This window comes from Rana temporaria, chromosome 4 (assembly GCF_905171775.1).
Source record: "Rana temporaria chromosome 4, aRanTem1.1, whole genome shotgun sequence".
In the NCBI taxonomy this organism is placed as follows: domain Eukaryota; kingdom Metazoa; phylum Chordata; class Amphibia; order Anura; family Ranidae; genus Rana; species Rana temporaria.
The window spans coordinates 317,576,746-317,597,924 of record NC_053492.1 but is presented as its reverse complement, the minus strand read 5'-3'; the positions used below and the strand labels follow the sequence as shown (position 1 = coordinate 317,597,924).

The window sequence follows — 21,179 nt, the reverse complement described above, 5'->3', positions numbered from 1 at the left end:
CCGGGGCCACGTTGGTCCGGGGTTGTGATCTGCAGAGTGGTCCTGTGATGTCCATCCTGAGGGAGGAAGCCACTCGATGAAGAACCTGTCTTGGAGAGCACCGAGCAAGAGGCTGGTATCTCAGGAGAGGCCTTGAACTTCTTTGAAGGACGCACTATTACTTAGAGGCTAAGTGATGGTCGCCTGTCAGTTCTAAATTCACAAGAATTTATTCAAGAGAGATCCGGGTGCTTAATCCTGTGCTGAGAGGATTCTGGACCGACTATATCTCCATCTTTGGGAAGGTCTGTGGCAGAGACTTTACCAAGTTTCCGTGTGACATCCTGGCTGCTAGGTCAGTAAGAGAGGCCTATCCAGATGCGCAGTACACACTTTGGCTAGAGTGGTGACGAAAGCTACGTTGCTGGAAGCAGAAGTGTTTCCGAACAAAAGTTATAAACCTGAACCTATTCTCTAATACCCTTCCACCTCTTCAACTACTACTTTTATTCTCTAAAGAAAAAGAAGCCTAAAGTGTGGACATTGAAGTTTTTCTCAACTCTCATCTGATACCCTAGACGGAGAAAAAATAGAGGTAAAATGCCGCCCAAAACAATCCAGCAGCTCCTTTGGGGGTAGTGCTACATAATGTATACCACTTTGTTAAATCCAGGGTAGATGCTTATAGGGATGTCTACTAAACAAGAAACAGGCAAGGCATGCTTTAAGAGTTTTCTCAGACATGCTGGCCAAATAGACAAAGGCCCGGATTCACAGAGAGTTGAGCGCACATTACGCCGCCGTAACGCATACGCCGTACACCACACCGACGCAGCGCAGAGAGGCAAGCATGGAATTCAGGAAGCCAGTACTCCCAACGCTGCTTCGGCGTGGCGTAGGTTTTGAAGGCGCAGGCCGCCGTAGGTGGAAGTAGGCTTGACCCATGCAAATGAGGTGTGACCCCATGCAAATGATGGTCCAAGTGCCAGACAAGTACGTTTACCGAACTGTGCATGCGCCGTGACGTGAACGCATCCCCATGCTCACAACCACGTCGAAACAACTGCCTAAAATACGCCGGATCACTGCGTACGCCATGAACGTAACCTACGCCCAGCCAGACACACGTCCAACGTAAAATACGCCGGCTTGGCCGGCTTGTGTTCCCTGGTGCAGACCTTTGCATGTCTGCTGCTGGGTTACACCTCCTTTATGGGCTTAACTTTATGCCGGACGTACAACTTACAGGCACCTCTCGTATTCTGCGTTGGGCGCACGCAGGTTCGTGAATCGCCGTATTTCCCTCATTTACATATTTGAATGACTAATGGGGCGGACTGGGCAGAGAGGCAAATTAGTCTAGCGGCCGCACTGCTTCCGGTTTGCGGGCGGCAGGCATTCCGCAACTGCAACGCTGCTTCTAATTTTGACTGTCCTATCATCCTGAACCACAAACCTTCCTCACTCTGCTATATGTTTTCTGCTGCACCATTGGCATGGTTATATTTTCTTAGTCTTCTTCATAAAATTATCAGAAATTTGTGCTTAAAGTAGAACTATAGGTAACACTTTTTTTTTTTTTTTTGGATAGAGTAAGGGAGGGTTATAGCCCCTGTCAGTTTATTTTTTACCATTGCAGAGATTTCCCTTCACTTCCTTCCCCATAGCCAAACAGGAAAATCTGTGCAAATTACCACTTCCATACCAGGCACTTACGCACCTTCCTGCCCAAGCCAATTTTCAGCTTTTAGCACTGTTGCAATTTGAATGACAATTGGGCGGTGATGCTACACTGTACCCAAATGACATTTTTATAATTTTGTTCCCACAAATAGAGCTTTCTTTTGGTGGTATTTGATCACCCGCTATCCCATAGGGATTAATTTATGTCCGAATTTCATCCAAAAACGGATGGATGAAATACTCTTCGCATGTGTGAAAGGGGCCTTACACCATGGTTCCTAACTCCTGTCCTCAGGACCCACTTAGGCCCCGTACACACGGTCGGACAAAACCGATGAGAATGGTCCGACGGACCGTTTTCATCGGTTCACCTCTGAAGTGGCAGTACGGCCTGATGTGTGTAAACACCATCAGTTCAAAATCCGATCGGGTCAGAACGCGGTGACGTCAAACACACGACGTGCTGAATAAAACGAAGTTCAATGCTTCCAAGCATGCGTCGACTTGATTCTGAGCATGCGCGGGTTTTGAACCAATGCTTTTCTGTACTAACCATCGGTTTGGTCCGATGGGGGAGCGGTCCATCGGTTCGGTTTTGAAGCATGTTTTAACATTTTGGACCGAAGGAAAACAGACTGATGGGCTATACACACGGTCGGTTTGGACCGATGAAACTGAACCTCGGTCCAGTCTCATCGGTTTTGTCCGACCGTGTGTACGGGGCCTTAGTGAAAGCACTTCACACTGAAAGCACCAAGTACTATTTGGCACACATTTAATCCCTTGATCGCCCTAAATGTCAAACCCTTCCCAGCCAGTGTCATTAGAACAGTGACAGTGCATATTTTTGGCACTGTATTCGTGTCACTGGTTCCCACAAAGTGCCCACCATACTATCACAGGCCTGCTATAATTTACTGATCACCGCCATTACTAGTATATAAAAAGATTTTTTTTATTCTAGTTTATATACCATAGTTGGTAGACCCTATAGCTTTCGCACAAGCCAATCAATATACGCTTTTTTTTTTTTTTTTACAAAATTATGTAGCAGAATACAAATTTATAAAGAAATTTATTTTTTTAAATGTTTTATTGGACATGTTTTAAAGCAGAAAGTAAAAAATATATATATTTTTCATTTATAGCTTAAAAAATAAACTGTAGTGATCAAATACCACAAAAAGAAAGCTCTATTTGTGTGAAAAAATTATATAAATTTAACTACTTCAGTCTGGGGCCGTAGTAAAAAGACGGCCTCCAGGTCTATAAACTGGGGGGCGCGCCCGGCGCGTCACTGCAATGCCGATTCGCGCGTGCCTGGCGGCCGCGATGTCCGCCGTTTACCCACGATCGGCAGTTTTAGAGCAGGGACGTGGAGCTCTGTGTGTGTGTAAACACAGAGCTCCGTGTCCTGTCAGGGAAAGGAGACTGATGCTGTGTCCCTTGTACAGAGGTGACACAGCATCGGTCACCTCCCCCAGTGAGTCCCCTCCCCCCACAGTAAGAATCACTCCCAGGATACACATTTAACCCCTTCCTCGCCCCCTAGTGTTAACCCCTTCCCTGCCAGTCACATTTATACAGTAATCAGTGCATTTTTATAGCACTGTTAAATGTGAATGGTCCCAAAAATGTGTCAAAAGTGTCCGCCGCAATACTGCAGTCCTGACAAAATTTGCAGATCGCCGTATTACTAGATTAAAAAAAAATAATAAAAAAATTACAGAAATCTATCCCCTATTTTGTAGACGCTATAACTTTTGCACAAACCAATCACTATACGCTTATTGCAATTTTTTTTTTGTTATTTTATTTTTTACCAAAAATATGTAGAATACATATCAGCCTAAACTGAGGAAAAAAAATGTTTTTTTTTTAAAAAATTGGATATTTATTATAGCAAAAAGTAAAAAATATTGTGTTTTTTTTTCAAAATTGTCGCTCTTTTTTTGTTTATAGCGCAAAAAAAAAACCGCAGAGGTGATCAAATACCACCAAAAGAAAGCTCTATTTGTGGGAAAAAAAGGACTTCAATTTTGTTTGGGAGGCACGTCGCACGACCGCGCAATTTTAATTTAAAGCGAAGCAGTGCTGAAAGCTGAAATTTTGCCTGGGCAGGAAGGAATTTGTGTACAGTGTTGCATGACCGTACATTTGTCAGTTATATTTACACAGTGCCAAAAAGCAAAAAATGGCCTGGTCTTGAAGGGGGGTGAATCTTCCTGATGGCAAGTGGTTAAAATACAGTGAATGTTGATCGTTAATGTGCGATGAATGTAAGTGTATGCTTCATGGTGAATGGGACTGCTTCCTTGTCTTGCCTTGGCTATGCTTGTGATACAGGTTGTCACAAGCCCACATGAACAGCTTCCTTTTTACCAGTGTTTCTTCTTTGGTCAAGTTTATAGTTTGATCCCTCCCCTGATAAACAAACAGGGTAACCCCTATTTACTCTACTAACCATTTCTAGCTGTCTATGGAATTTTCCCACTTCGTCAGCCACCATGAGAGGACTATAGGTGTCAATCAATTGGGTAATGACCTTTTCACTGATGCTGGATGGCTGTTAGAATTCTTTAGAAGCTGATTTCTTTTTAGATTTTTAATTAATATCAGTAAAACAGCCACCGCTCATTTAAAACTGAATGGCAATGAAGGATACATTAGTTTGTCTTATTGATGATATAAATTTTACTGGAAAATGTACTTTTCTTAAAAAAATTGTGGTATTTAATTTTTTTTTATAATTCCAAGTGGATTAAATGTCAAATGTAATTTGAATTGTTCTATTAGTCATTTTTAATTAGGATTAGTAGTCATTATCTAGGTATTATCCAGGGTCTGAGTTATTATATTAATTATTAGTAGATACCGGTACATATTTTTTTATTTTTTTATTAATATTTTTAATGACTATGTTTATATTCGCCTCCACCTCCTATCATATAGATTTATCCACATTTTATTTATATATATATCATTAAGAAACACTGGACCATTCTACATTCAGACAAAATCCTGAAAACTCTAATACGCAACAGGCCTTCTTTTATATATCGAAGGGCACCAAACCTCAGAAATAGACTTGTACATAACGCGTTGGACCCTCCAAAACAGATTAAAATCTTTAAAAATCTTAAGGGGTTTTACAAGTGTGGCAGATGCCTCCCCTGTGGGGTCAGTAGGAAAAACAACAAGAAAAAAGCTGATTTTACCTCTACATCAAATGGATAAAGACATCAGATTAAACAATTAATAACATGCAATAGCACACATGTGACCTACGTCATTGAATGTCCATGCAATAAACAATCAGTAGGAAGAACTACTAGGGAGCTGCATGTAAGAATCCGAGAACACATTGCTAATATAAAGAAAGGGTTCAATAAGAACAGTGTCTCGAGACATTTTAGGGATTACCATGATAAGGATCCAACTTGCATGACTTTTTATGCAATTGACAAAATAAAAGAACACTGGAGAGGAGAAAACAAAGTAATCAAAATCTCACAAAACGAAACCCGGTGGATTTTTGAGCTTGATACCCTCCAACCTGCGGGTATGAACAGAGATCTGAATTTGAATTGTTTCCTGACCAATTTTTAGTCAAACCAATTGATTTTAATGTAATATTTTTACATTTGCATTCATATGCATTTATATTTTTACAGATTCCCCATTCATTTCTACACATTTCTAATACCATAGGGGCCATTATTTTTTTATTCATATATATTTCCTCAATTTAAATATTCCATTAGTTTACATATATCGTTTTATTTTATATATCATATTTATATTTTTATCTTATTATTATATTCCCCATCTAGCAGAGGTACGTTTAAACAGATAACCACATTCCATGCACTCAATGCAATTCTATGTATCTATAGAATTATCGCATACGATTATGTATTTTTCACTATATAATTACCAGTTCGTTTTTCATTTTTATGTTTTATTTTTTTACTTTATTTTACTATGATCCATCAGTGGGGATAGTGGGCCAGATCCACAGCCAGCTGCCGTAACTTAAATATTCCCATTTAAGTTACACCGCCGCAAAATTTCTACCTAAGTGCCCGATCCACAAAGCACTTACCTAGAAATTTTCGGCTGTGTAACTTAAATCCGGCCGGCGCAAGGCATTCCTATTCAAATGGGGCTCCCGCGCCGGACGTACTGCGCATGCTCACGACGTAATTTTTCCGGCGTGCTTTGCGCGGTTTTACGTTGCGCCGGGTTTTGAGAATCGCGACGGGCGTAAAAAAAAAAAATACGAGTTGCGGCGGGAAAAAAAAGATTTGAAAAAAAAAAGACGGCGACGCAGGATAGAAGGGTCTACTTTTACAAGGCCTAAACAGTTTAGGCCTTGTAAAAGCAGCCCTAATTTTGCGTTTGCAAACTAATACTTACGGAGAAAAAATGAAGCGTAAAAGCTTTGTGGATCTCCGTAAGTGCTAATTTGCGTACCCGAAGCGGCATTTCGACGAGAAATGCCCCCAGCGGCGGCCGAGGTACTGCATCCTAAGATCCGACAGTGTAAGTCCCTTACACATGTCGGATCTTCTGTCTATCTATTGGAAACTGATTCTGTGGATCAGTTCCAAAGATAGAAACAGGGATACGACAGCGTATCAGTAGATACGCCGTCGTATCCCTTTTGTGGATCTGGCCCATAGTTTCTGTACATGTGGTGCATATCTTATTATGTTTTGGAAGTAATTCACATTGCGTTTGCTCAAATGAATAAGGGTTCAATTGGGAGGTTATTAATGTGGACTTCAGTCTGCAAATCTCACCAAACATGGCGCCTGACAATAGGCATCCAAGTGGGAGGTCTTCGGTCCTCATAACCACAGGGAAGATGGCGGCCACAGCTACGACGCAATGGGAAGACATTAACAATAAAAGGAAAGTGTGTGTGATGGTCCGCACGCTCCAGACAACGTCATTACAACGAAACCGGTCGAGCGGATAGACGCAGTCTACACACACTTCCGTGGTTTTATTTACAACGCTCATTTTTATATTGCCAAATGTGAGTACCTAGAGTTTAAATTAATAAAGTTCAATATTTATTACAGTATCACACTATTTGGGAATTTTCTTCTCTTTGTACATGAGCCTAAACTGGAAAGAGTGCAGCACAGGGCATATACTGTGAATTCTTTCTACCCCAGGAGGGGGATATGATCTGGTGAGTGCGGGCCACATCAGAGCACGGATGAAGGGGGCACAGAGTGGAACACAGCAATAGATACTAAGAGTGACACGCAGCACTTTGCATGAAATATATAGCACTTTTTGATTGCAGCACAAAGTATTCAATGCAAAATTCAGCACTTCAATCTTATATGGACTAATTATTATATTCACTACTTATTTAATATTTATTTTATATGTCCGTATTTATTTCTTATTAATGCATTTGTGATTTATGTAAGCACCACACGTGCACTCATAAGAGTGCGGGTTTATCATTATTACCACTTATTATTATCATTTATTATTTATATAAGTATTTATGTCACAGGATAGCCAGCACCTACTAATTTCTTCCTTTCATTTCATATTCCACTTCGGTGGAATACACATGTAGGGGCAGCCACCTCAGCAATTTCTTCCTCTTTTTACAGTACATATTGATATATGCACTAGGTTTTTTATTGCAGCACACATTTATATTACTTTTTCTTGCAGCATTTCTTTTCCGTTGCGCGGGTTCATTTTTCATTTCCATCTGTAAACCATATTACAGAAATAAACCATAGTGTCCATATCAAACTTTATTTTTATTTATTTTTTCTGTATTTTATTTTTCACACAAGAATCAGGGTACAAAAGTAAAACGTATAGCAATTTTATTTTTAAATGAGGTGGTTCAGCGGCCGTTCCCTTTTTTTTTTACAACCATGCACACAATAAAATAATCGCAATGTTACACTCACTCTTCTGGTGATTTATCTCCACCGATGTCAGGTTTCCATAAAAAAACTAAGTTATAAAAAAAGGGATCCACCGGTTTCATCTTGCTTGTGGGCATGTGAAGCCCACAAGCATTAACTTCCTGGTTCCACTGCTCGATCCCACGCATGCTCAGTTGTAACAACGCGGAAGTTGTGATGGCAACCAAAAATATACACAGGTCAGTACGGTGAGGGAGAGCAGACGATCTCACGAGATTTCGCAGCGGCGATCCGCACTGACTCCTGGGAATGCTGACACTTAGCTCCCAGGAGACGATGCGCCGCCGGGGGAAAGGAATGTACACGCCTACTTCCACGGGAGTAACAGACAGGAAGTTCCACAATGAAGACAAATTAGAAGGTAAATACAGCACTTAAAAAAAAAAAATTGTCATTTGCGCATCTATGCAATGCTCGGAAGGGAATAGCATTAAGTCAGTAATTTGGGTGAACCTCCGCTTTAAGGAACAACCAACTTCAACATTGATTAGATTGAAAATTATAGAATGTGAAAGTGATACTTCATCTAACTTTACTATACCTGTATAAATTATATAAGGCAACATAAAAAGAAAAGAAAATGTAGAAGAGTGGGGACAATGACAGGAATGTGGAGAGAAAAAATGGGCAAAAAAAGGGGGAGAGTCAAGTCAATGGATGAGTTTGAAGGAAAGCTGTAAAAGAGGGTTTGGCGGGTGAGAAAAATTAGTGGTCCATCCATGGCTACCCACGGCTGTACTTACATCTTATGTTTAATTTCAATAGTATATTTTTCCTATTCTGATGGAGAGTCCTTTCTATTATATTCTCCAAATCCGCAAACTCCTCAAGTTAAAAAAACGTTTATAATGCACAGTATCAAGATGTTGGATTCAGTTTCTTTTCAATCGACTCTATATGCAGTGTTATCAGGTCCATGTATCACTAGGGGGTCATGGGCAGCCAGGGAGCCGTAAAAGCAGGCAGTTTTACCACTCCCCGATTGCCCAAAAAAATAAAAGGCATGTCACGTTCGGCAAGCAGTCTGATGGCAATTTCTGAGTTGAAGAAGGCAGTGAGAAGATGATATATTACCTTCTAGGTGCCTTTTAACTGCCCTCTGAAAAAAGAACCACAGTGCATCTCTTTTCAGAGGGGCAACAGTAATAGTCTCATGTGTGGATTAGGCTTTATTCAGGATTTCAGCAAAAAATGTCCATAAGATCTCAGCCTGGTTCAGCTGTCTGTCTGTTTAGACCAGGCAGGCCTGGACACAACTCCCCATCTATCTGCAGTCACCCAATGCTTTCAGCACACAGTCTGATTAGAAGCTCTCCCATTTGTGGGCAAAACCCATTTGCCTCCAATCAGTGTTCTCTCTTGGAAAGCCTGTTTGGATTGCTCAAGTACCCTTTCACTGCCCAAAAAGGCTCCCTCATTTCACATAATGCTTATTCACAGGGAGAGATAAAAATATGTTATATCCTTTTGGTGTCTAAGACCCCATACACACTATTAGATGTTCTGCAGATTTTTGTCTTCAGATTTACCAAAAGTATATAATTTGAGGTAAACCTTAAGGCCCCGTACATGCGACCGGATCTGTCCGCTGGGATTTATCCGCGGATCAGTTCCAGCAGATAGATCCGGTCGTGTGTAGGGCCTAGCGGACATTTTCAAGCGGACATTTGTCCAGCCGACGGTTTTCCAGCGGATAAAAATTTCTCAGCATGCTAAGAAATCTATCCGCTGGAAACCTGTCTTTCGGACTTATCCGGTCGTCTGTACAGACTCACCGGATAAGTCCGTCCGATCCCCATCCCTCGCATGCGTCGAAATGATTCGACGCATGCGTGGAAGTATTTACCTTCTAGGGTCGCGCACGTCGCCGCGTCATCACCGCGGCGACGGCGTGGCCACGTCACCGCGGATGTTTTCCGCAGGGATTTTGATCTGATGGTGTGTACAGCCATCAGATCAAAATCCGCCAGCGGACATATCCGATGGAAACGGCCCGGCGGACCGTTTTCATCGGATATCCGCCCGTGTGTACAGGGCCTAAGAGTTTCAATTTGTATGCAATCAGGCAGGCCCTTGCACTACATGGTTTTGGTAAATCTGAAGACAAAAATCTGCAGAAAATCTAATAGTGTGTTTGGGGTTTGAAGGGTTAATAAAGAAAAAAATAAATTTTCTTTAAAATAACAAACATGTCATACTTACCTCCACTGTGCATTTCTTTTAGCACAGAGTGGCCCCGATCCACATCTTCTGGGGTTCCTCAGCAACTGTCTCTGGTCCTCCCCAAAAGGACTCACCACATTCATGCGAGAGAGCTTGCATGGTGTTGAGTCCTTGCGGGCGCGCTCCCATGATACAGCGAGCGGCCATAGCCGCTCACTGTATCACATGGCCCGCCCCTCGGCGCTCCGTATCACTGGATGTGATTGACAGCAGCGCCAGCAAATGGCTGCGCTGCTCTTAATCCATCCAATCAATCTAGCCAATCAGCGGCCAGGCTGAGCGGCGAAGAGGATCTTTTCGGACAAAAACCCCAAAAACACGCAAGCTCAGAAGCAATGCTAACCATAACACAACATTAGCAGAAGTTGTCCAAAGGGTGGTGCTAAAGAGCTGAAAAACCACATAGTTTTGTGTTTGTTGTCAACAATTGTGTGCTGTTTGTATGCACGACAAATTCCTGGCCAACGCCCTTCGGACAAAAGTCCTACGCGTTGTCCGTGGAAAATGTGATCGTGTGTACGAGGCTTTAGTATACACTTTTTTATATTTATAATTACTTTACTGTTGTTATTTGGGTAACAGCTCTGTTCTGTGTTATTTTTGGATTTACAGAGAAAACATCACCTTATAAAAGCATAAAAAGTTTTCCATTACGTTTGTAGCATTTTAGATGCCCTCTTGTAACAGGTTTTGCAGCTTTAGTTTTTCTTGAATCTTTGTATTTATTACTTTAATTTCAATCAAATGATATATTTCACACAATTTTATTCTTATCGGTTAGTATCTACAATAAATGTGATGCTTCTATTGGCTTTTCATGTTGCACCAATAACCTCTTGTTTTCCCTACCAATATCCTGACCTGCTTTATTGTTTATGCTGCATGATCTCATTGCAAACAGCATGTTGCCCTCAAACACATTAGTGTTTCTCTAACTTGAATAACTTTTATTTCCTACGACTCAGGCCTCGTACACACGACCGAGGAACTCGTCGTAAATGAAACATTGTTTTCCTCGACGAGTTCCTTGTTGGGCTTGTCGAGAATCTTGACAAGCTTTCTTTGCGTACACACTGTCAAGACACAATCTTGTCATTCTCAAACGCGGTGACGTACAACAGTACAACGGCACTATAAAGGGGAAGTTTGATTCCACTGGCGTGACCCTTGGGGTTTCTTTTGCTAATCTCATCTTACTGCGTGTTAAGTAAAAGTTTGGTGAGATTCGCGCTTTTCAGTCTGTTACAGCGTGACGAATGTGCTATCTCCATTACAAACCCTACTTTAAACCCTACTTTAACCGAAGGCACGCTTCCATCTCATACTTTATTCTGAGCATGCGCAGGTTTCTAAGCAAACACAAGAACGTGTTTCTCGTCGTAAACCAGAAACACGACAAGGAAATTGAGACTCCCGATGAGGAAAAAGATAACTCTTTTTTTCCCGTCGAGTTCCACAACAGTTTTCTCGACGAAAAACATACACACGACCGTTTTCCTCGGCAAAAAAAGCTCTGCCACCAAGTTTCTTGATGGATTCTGTCGAGGAAAACGGCCGTGTGTACGAGGCCTGACATTTGGCATTGAAATTCATCGGAGCTAGGTGCTTCTTTACAAAAAAATACAGCTTTCCTAACGAAGCCTGCACAGAACGTTCGGCGCGGGAACGCGCCTAATTTAAATGGTGCCCGCCCCATTTGAATTAGGCGGGCTTGCGCCGAGCGGATTTACGTTACACCGCCACAAGTTTACAGGTAAGAGCTTTGTGAATCAGGCACTTACGCTGTAAACCTGCGGCGGTGTAATGTAAATGGGATACGTTACGCCGCCGCTGCGCAACGTAAATGTACCTGAATCTGGCCCACAGTCTCTGTCGCCTCCCTCTGGCTTCTAGAACTGCTAGAGAGTTCTAGAACTTAGAGGGCGAGTGGGGCAGAGATGAGGCCTGAATATTTATGGTGTCTCCTTCAAACCCTGGATAAGGACAACCCAGAAGGTGGAGCTATAGCTCATAAGTATTCTGGAGCCTGGCCATGTGGGGCAGAGAGTCCAGGGTCCAGTTACCTGGAGGGGAGCCTTATGCTGGGGGGCTCTGCCTTTGGGCAGCAGGAAGGAGCCAGAGAGGCTCTTTCAGCCTCAGCTAGCCCTAGCTGAGCAACCCTGGGAGCCATTGGGACCTGTCCAGCAGGAGGCCTTTTCAATGGCTCCCAAGGGGGTAGCTACATGCTGTACCAAAACTATCAAAATAACCAGTGTTATCTCTACCAGCCTTTTTAAAACTAATGTTATTTAAAAAGCTGAACTTCAAATAACCGTTAAATATATCATTGCGATACATGTTTGGGAGCTAAATTTCTACCAAAGGATTTGTATCTCTGCCCTTGTAGTATGCAAAGTTACCTGGTGGACTGAAATGTGTTCTACTGTAGTTAAACAACAATGCAACTAGGTTCTTTCCATGTCTCCAGCTTGTGACTGGACAGTGAATTAGCAGCAGAGCTCTACAGTGTGCAAGCTCTGCTGTCTCTTTCTGTCAACATATTCCCTGCAGAACATGTGCATTCAGCACATCTGACTGGCCCCTATTTTAGCACCATCTTCCCCTAGTTTTACTGTATTGGTGATTACAAATGGCTGATGTGAGAGATAATTTCAAGTATCATGAGGGGAATGAATTGTTTTATTTTTTATTTCTGCCTTATATCAGCTTTAATTCTAAAAGGATTATATAAAGAATGTCTTTTCCAGGCGCCACATCATAACAAATCATCAGCTATTACTAAACTTAAAGGGTCACTAAAGGAAAAAAAAATTGTTGCCTAAAATTAATGTCTGCAAGGTAGACAGACAGAATAGTGTAATGATTCTGTTAAAAAACAAGTAAATACCTATTAAATTCCTTCATCTATATCACCTCCGGCATTCTAGTTTCTGTTCTCTCATTCACTTCCTGGTTTACGGCTCTCGTTCATGTAAGAACTACATTTCCCAGTATGAATTGCGGCACGCCCAGTAATTCACACCTCCTTGAAGTCTCTAACATGTAGAGAGCGTCCTGTCGCACAGATGTAGTTCCCAGGAGGGGATGCGCACGTTACTGACCACCGGAGTAAAGCCTCCCTTCACGGTGGTCAGTAAAATCAGACAAGCAGGAAGTGAACAGAACAGAGAAGAAATAGAGCAACTTCTGAGCAAAAACGAACAATGAGGAAGTGGAAAGAGAAATGTCTGCATCTAAAGGATGCTTATTATGATAAAAAAATAATTCTTTACAACCCCTTTAATAGATTATAAATGCAAGACAGTTCTCCTGGAACCTGTGTAGGAATATACAAAATATTTGAGACCACTTTGTGCCTCTTCACAACAGATTGTACAGAGCAGAAATGAATTGGTGTCCATATTAAAGTATTTGGGGTTTCCTGGAACATAGGTAAACACTGACAGGTACATAGTAGATGTTCAAGAAAGAGCAGAAAAAGAAACCTGTATTCTGTGTTTTAGAGAGAGAGAGAAAGAGAGAGAGAGAGAGAGAACATGGACTGCGGGGGGGGGGGGGGGGGGGTGATGTCTAGTTTCTTGTTTAAAGCGGAGGTCCGGTTAAAAAAAATAAAAAAAATAAAGTCAGCAGCTACTAACACTGTAGCTGCTGACTTTTAATAAGGATACTTACCTGTCCTAGTCTCCAGTGATGTCGATCCTAGCAGCTCCAGGCGCCGCCATCCACAGTAAGGGAAACAGGCAGTGAAGCAGTGTGGCTTCACTGCCCGTTTCCTACTGCGCATGCGCGAGCAGCGCGGCGCTTTGTGAATGGGCCAGCTGCTTTCTGGGATACACACAGTTCCCAGAATGCAGTGTGCCCCATTCACAAGAAGAAACCGAGTGTAGGAGGAGAAAAAGGATCCACCGCGGAAGATGAAGAGGCAGATTCGGGACTGCCGCATAGCAACAGCTATTTCGGGTAAGTAAAAACATTTATTTATTTTTTTTGATTTTTGGAGTAAACATTTTTTTCAGGGTGGAACTCCACTTTAAGTGCTAGCTTCTATAAACAAAGCAGCCTAAGCCATTCAAATGTCATTTGTAGCCTTGTCATTTTTAATATTTGTCAGGTGTACAGTATGTCATCTTTGAAAGGTTAAAAACACAGTCAATCTTAGCTGTCACAATATGGCTTTCCATTGAACTTCAGCAACCTGTTTTTGTTACATAGTAGGTAAGGTTGAATAAAGACACAAATCCATCCAGCTCAAGTCAACCAATATGTGTGTTTTGCCAACAATTTCATATTCTTGCATATTGTGTTAGCGGGGAAACAAATGTAATAGTTTTTTGAATTTATCTATATTCTTTGCTAATACCATGAAGTGTGGAAGGGAGTTCCACTTTTTTTACCATTCCAAAAGTAAAAAGATCCCCTTATGCAGTTTAAAATTGAACCATTTCTTTTTTATATTCCTTCTGAAACATCTCTTCCCCAGGGAGAGCAAGTAACATTTTTGTAGTTATGTTATGTTTCCTCTTAACTGAGATCCCCCTTATTTGTGTTGCCCTTTTCTGGACTCCTAATTCAAGGACATCGGGGCCTTCCACTATCCAAATGACTGCTCACTTTCTCAAAGAATGTTAAAAGGTTATCTGGCAAAAATGGTCCTTTATAAATCCATGTTGGACACCACTAATGATACACTTTTCACTGGAAAATACATGGATATGGTCCCTCACCATTCCATCCAATACTTTACATATTTTTGATGTTAGGCTGACTGGTCTGTAGTTTCTTGGTATATATCTTAGCCCTTTTTTGAACATTGGTACCACATTTACGGTTGAAAAAAGTTTGGTGTGGGAAGCATCCTTTAGATCTGTTTCTTCTGAATTGGTCCCTATTTACCAAAAAGGTGAGGTCTGAAATATTTCTAGCATGGGCCTCTTAGGCTTTTAAATCAATTATGACTTTTACTTGTAGCTAAATATGACTAATTCACATGCTTTGGCTAGTTGGTGAAGGTGCGATTTTTACTTTGTGTAGAGCTAGTTTCAAAGTATGATCCAATAGAGCACTGTTGGTTGCCCTTGGCAGAAAAAAATAGTAAGGTTTGCTAAGGCTCTATAAAAAATGCTGCATTTTTTTTATATTTAAAATGTTTGGGAATTTAAACAAAATCACTGAACCTAGGATTGTATTTGTTACCCCAAAAAAAACTAAAATACCAGGAATCTTAACATAATGGGCACATGGTAGTACCACTAGTAACTCATTCACTCATTAACCAAAATGAAAGTGGGGATCTGTGGCAGTAGAGACCTATGAAAAAAGAACAACTGTACCAAGCGAAAGGGTTATGATTAGAAGTAACACAATAAATGAGCTGCAGGGATGTAGTACACAAATAAATAGTTAACACGCCTAAATATAAAAAATTACGAGAATTTATTGAACATAGTAGAAAAATAAATAATAATTCATTAAAATGATCACCCACCTTCCAACATCTAAAAAAGACAATGTTGTCCACACCAAACAAATGTCTAGACACCATTTATGCATCCACACGTCCAAGCATCCATATGATTGATGATATTTTGCTTGGATGTGTGGATACATGAATGGTGTCTAGATGTTTATTTGGTGTAGACGACATTATCTTGTTTAGATGGTGGAAGGTGGAGGGTCATTTAATTATTTGTTTTTCTACTATGTTCATTAAACTCTTGTAGATTTTTATATTTAGGTCTGTTATCTATTTATTTGTGTACTACATTCCTGCAGCTCATTGATTGTGGTACTCCGGAATGTACCCTTTCTCTTGGTATGGTTGTCCTTTTTTCATTTGTATTTGTTACTGCCTTATTTTGTAGTGCAAAAAAAAAATAGTCTGTAATTGATTTTGGAAAAATTTGTTTTTTTCCCCATGGTCGGGGAATGTTTAAAAGTCAGCAAAAAAGTTGCCAGTTCTAAATTTCTCCCTCACTCCTTGAGCCTAGGTTCACACTGCTGCGAATTGAAAATCGCGGTAAAATGCGTGATTTTACTGCGATTTCGCGGCCGCGATTTTGCCGCGGCCCGAAATCGCAAAAAGTAGTACAGGAACTACTTTTTGAAATCGCAGATGCGGCGTCGCACTGATTAGGACAGTGCCATTGCCGACAATTGCCGGCAAATGCCGCCGATTTGAGATGCGATTTGACATGTCAAATCGCATCTCAAGTCGTTCCAAATCGTACCCAGTGTGAACCAGGGCTGTATGAAATTGTGACCAAAAAAAGTATTTCCAAAAGAGGGTGGTTATGAGAGGTTTGACACTTTTAACAGTAAATTCAAATGATTGTAAAGACAGAAGGTTTTTTATCTTAATGCATGTAAATATAATGCAGGTAAATATAACATGTTTGTTATTTTTAAAGCCCAAAAAAGCCCCCAAAAATTCGACTTTACAGCCTCAATAACTGAAGAAGTTAACATTTGTAAATATTACTGGGTGTTTAAGGAGAGACATTTTTGCATGGTTCGGAGCAGGAACCTAAAAGGATGCAAAAATGGTGCAACAATGATTTACCTACCTTGTTAAGCAAAATGAATACAGGAAATATTGCAGCCATTATTATTGTTTATCACTAGATGTTTTATCACTCCACTATATTGTTGGTAAGTGCACAGGCTGTAATAGCTAACAGCAAGGTATCAGTTTCAGGTACTAACAACATTACAATATCCTTTCTCCTCATTAATCCCCAGGTCTCAACAAATACATTGGCTGTTCTTGATGACATTTGCCTTTACTATGTGAACATCAAGCACTAATGTACACGAGTGCGATAACATTCAGAGTCTAATGTTTGCAAGCCTGTGAAAACTGCATTGTGCTGATTTTTGTCTGCACAAACCCTACTTGATCTTACCTTAAAGTGGTGGTTCCCCCTTAAAAACAACTTTTTTTTATTCCACTGCCCCCCCACATTCCATCACGATTAAGGCTATTATTTTTTTTTTCCTGCTGTACATACCTTAGTACAGCATCTTCACCCGTGCATCCGGGTTGCGAGTCCCGCGGAAGTGGGCGTTCCTCACATGCTGTTGATTGACGTTTTGCTCAAAAACGAGCTCCCCCTGTCGCGTAAGCCGCGTCACGGTTGGCGAAAGGAGCCGAACGGCGAGTCGGCGCTATACTGCGCATGCGCATCGCCGTTCGGCTCCTTTCGCCAATCGTGACGCGGCTTGCGCGACGGGGGGAGAGCTCGTTTTTGGGCAAAACTTCAATCAACATCATGTGAGGAACGCCCACTCCCGCGGGACTCGCAACCCGGATGCACGGGTGAAGATGCTGTACTAAGGTATGTACAGCAGGAAAAAAAAAATAATAGCCTTAATCGTGATGGAATGTGGGGGGGCAGTGGAATAAAAAAAAGTTGTTTTTAAGGGGGAACCACCGTTTTAATGTTACACCAGCAATGTAAAGCAGATAATTTTTTCTTTGTGTGCCTCACAATGTAATGGTAAACAGGCAAAAAGAACTCCTACATCTAAATGCCAACCATTCTGCTATGTTACAGTTTGTTTTTAAACCTTGTAATTTTATATATTTTTTTTTGCAATTAGAGTCGTACAATGAAGGACGTCGTGTCTAACAACAGCACAACTAGCATCTCTCAAGCACGAAATGCGGTAGAGCAACTCAAGATGGAAGCTTGCATGGACAGAATAAAGGTATTTTCAGAATATTTTTTTATACCAAAGCATTTTTATCCTGCAGTACAGAGAATAAAAACAGACTAACAAAAATGAACAAGAAAGGTTTTAGGTCAACACATTTATGCAAACCTTAGTACAATGCAATGGAACTTGCACTATGTTATTTCAGAGTTAAACAGAAGTGTAATGGAAGACTCATCATTTAGCCCTCATTCACATTGAAGCTACTTGTCTTGCGATTTGACAGGTCAACTTGCATGACAAGTTGCAACCTATTGCCAGCAATCACACTGTTCAAATCTGTGCGACGCTGGCTTTGCGGTGCCGCATCTAATTGAAAAAGTAGTTCCTGCGATTTCGAGTGCAACTTGCATAGACATTTGTGCATGAAGCCGCACAGATGTCTTCCAAGTCTCACTGACACGCGGCCTTGAAATCGTGTGATTTCAGATGAAGTCGTATGATTTCAAAGCCGCAGTCAATGTGAATGAGGACTTAGACTAGGTTCACACCTTTTGTGTCTGCATTTTCCTTTTTTTTTTTTGTGGATTTTGTAAAAAAATGCAATGCACCAACAAAAAGATCCTCTACTATTTTGCTCAATGTGTGGCAGCTCGATGCACAAGTGTGAACAGGCCCCAAAGAAAAAAATGTCAATCTTCTTGTGCAATGCATGTAATTTGAACAGATAGGAATGGGCCCTAAATCTAATTAGACTATTGTTGCTTTTGAATTTGGTTCACTGTGGATATGTCCAATGCTGGATTCAAGTTTGTGCTAATCTAGGTGTTTTTATTGAAGCACGTGATTAAAGCCAGAGGCTCTAATGGGCTTCAAAAATAAATAAAACACCAGCAGCCACTGTTTGCAGGTATGTCCATACTCGCGAGTGTACACAAAGTGGGGTATGCCTGTACTTAACTAAAGATGCTGTTTTGCCATGGAGTCTCACCTGCTTTTCATATGGCGTGGCACACGTGATCACAGATTCATGCATAATTGCAAGCATTGATACAAGACTAACATCTTACAAGTTTTGGCTGTGATAACATAGGACTTGTAGGTAAGGGATGGCCAACCCACCTCAGCTGGAGCAATATAACCTTCTAAGAAAAATGGTACATTCCTGAAAGGAGATTAGTGTGCTGGCTTTACAAAGGCATTCCTTTAATTTGAGGTAAGCTAAAGTAACCATTCCTATATGTCTTGTATGGTCCCTTAACCAGGTTTAGATATCCTTATTAGATTTTGTGAGACAATAATAAGAAGAAGAAAACATGAAATGCAAATGTCCCATTGATATACCACTTTATTTTATTTACGGTTATCACACTAAAACTGTTCCTACAGTGATAGACATTGGACAATTAGACATTTCATTCAGTTCCTGTCTATATCAAGGAGCTCGCAATGTAATTTTCAGTGACCATATCAGGGCCAATCATGAGTGGAAGCCAGTAACCCACTGTATATTTTTAAATTGTGCCAGGAAGCTGGAACACCCACCCAAGCACAGGGAGTATATTTAAAATAAATTCTATGAAAGTTGTGTTTTTGGTAGGTACCAAGCAAGGACCCAAGCCCTACAAGAATGCTAACCACTGTGTTTTTTTATACCTCATTATTCTGTCCTTAATACATATTACCCTGTTAACGGTTTTCAGTCTGACATGCAAGTAAACCTGCCTGTCCTTTGAAAACCAATAATGTTTGTTGAGGTCTTAAAAATGTATTGAAGAAATGGTATATGTGAAATTGGTAAGCAAAATTTGAAAGGCATCCAATAAACAAAAAATAACATCACATAATGCATTTAAAGGAGAAGCATGGCCAAAGCTTTTTTGGGCCTACTTCTACTGTGGATCACAGAAGTGTGGTTTGTTCAGCACTCATGTGACCTGTTTTCAGCTGACAGCGGGCTTAAGTCCACTGTTGACTGATGTCACTCAGCCAGTCCAGGAGCTGGATCTTTACCAACTTTACAGTCGGAATCCAGCCAGATGCCCGGACCGGAAGCTGGCTCGGGCTCTCAGTGAGCTGCTGGAAGACTGAGCCCCCCCTTCACAGCCTAGAACTCCAGTGAGCGCTGAGGGGGCAGAGAAGAGATCTGGTGACTGACAGTCAGGTCTTTGATTGCTTAGTTATTTTTATTTTTTTTGTTTAGAAACCCCATACTTCTCTTTTAATGCAGCTATGCAGGATAGATGCAAGGCAGAAATGTTAAACAACTGTAAGGATGCATTATAGAAGTTATATGCAGCATGCTCTTTTCACTAGTTCTCCTGGCTAAGACTTCACAGTCCTCCTAGACTGACTCTGTCCCCATCCTAGACTCCTCTGGCCAGTCCTTTTAGGCATGCCTTTCAGTCCTCTGACTGTAACATAGTTACATAGTTAGTCAGGTTGAAAAAAGACACAAGTCCATCCAGTCCAACCACAAAAAATAAATAAACAAAATAAAAAACACAGTACAATCCCATACACCCAACTCCATACCCACAGTTGATCCAGAGGAAGGCAAAAACCCCAGCAGAGCATGATCCAATTTGCTACAGCAGGGGGAAAAATTCCTTCCTGATCCCCCGAGAGGCAATCGGATTTACCCTGGATCAACTTTACGTACAAATCTTAGTACTCAGTTATATGCTGTACATTTAGGAAAGTATCCAGACCTTTCTTAAAGCAATCTACTGAGCTGGCCAGAACCACCTCTGGAGGGAGTCTCTTCCACATTTTCACAGCTCTTACTGTGAAGAAACCTTTCCGTATTTTGAGATGAAATCTCTTTTCCTCTAGACGTAAAGAGTGCCCCCTTGTCCTCAGTGTTGACCGTAAAGTAAATAACTCAACACCAAGTTCACTATATGGACACATTATATATTTGTACATGTGGATCATATCCCCCCCTAATTCTCCTCTTCTCAAAAGTGAATAAATTTAGTTCTTCTAATCTTTCCTCATAGCTGAGCCCCTTCATGCCTCTTATCAGTTTGGTTGCCCTTCTCTGCACTTTCTCCAGTTCCCCGATATCCTTTTTGAGAACTGGTGCCAAAATTGGACTGCATATTCCAGATGAGGTCTTACTAATGATTTGTACAGGGGCAAAATTATATCTCTCTCTCTGGAGTCCATACCTCTCTTAATATAAGAAATGACTTTGCTCGCTTTGGAAACCGCAGCTTGGCATTGCATGCCATTATTGAGCTTATGATCTACTAAAACCCCCAGATCCTTCTCCACTACGGATCCCCCCAGTTCTACTCCTCCTAGTATGTATGATGCATGCATATTCTTAGCCCCCAAGTGCATAAATTTACATTTATCAACATTAAACCTCATCTGCCACTTAGTCGCCCAATAAGACAGAGCATTGTGGTCGGCTTGTAAATTGGCGACATCCTGTAAAGACCACTGCATAGCTTGGTGTCATCTGCAAAGACAGAAATGTTACTTTTGATCTCAGACCCAATATAATTTATAAAGATATTAAAAAGTAAGGGTCCCAGCACTGAACCTTGGGGTACACCACTGATAACCTTTGACCATTCAGAGTATGAATCATTAACCACGACTCTCTGAATTGTCTTTCAGCCAGTTTTCTATCCATTTACAAACTGATATACATTTACA

At 41.1% G+C, this 21,179-nt stretch overlaps 1 protein-coding gene across 4 annotated transcripts in view; it reads left to right on the top strand.

The window, feature by feature from the left end:
- Nucleotides 1-21,179, top strand: part of GNG4 (G protein subunit gamma 4) — an 86,658-nt gene that overhangs the window by 56,806 nt on the left and 8,673 nt on the right. For all 4 annotated transcript variants that reach the window (XM_040350646.1, XM_040350644.1, XM_040350647.1 and 1 more), the window contains exon 3: nucleotides 17,457-17,564. In XM_040350646.1, the coding sequence (XP_040206580.1) occupies nucleotides 17,466-17,564 (99 nt within the window). In that variant the 5' untranslated portion in view covers nucleotides 17,457-17,465. The remainder of the gene's footprint in view (nucleotides 1-17,456; nucleotides 17,565-21,179) is intronic.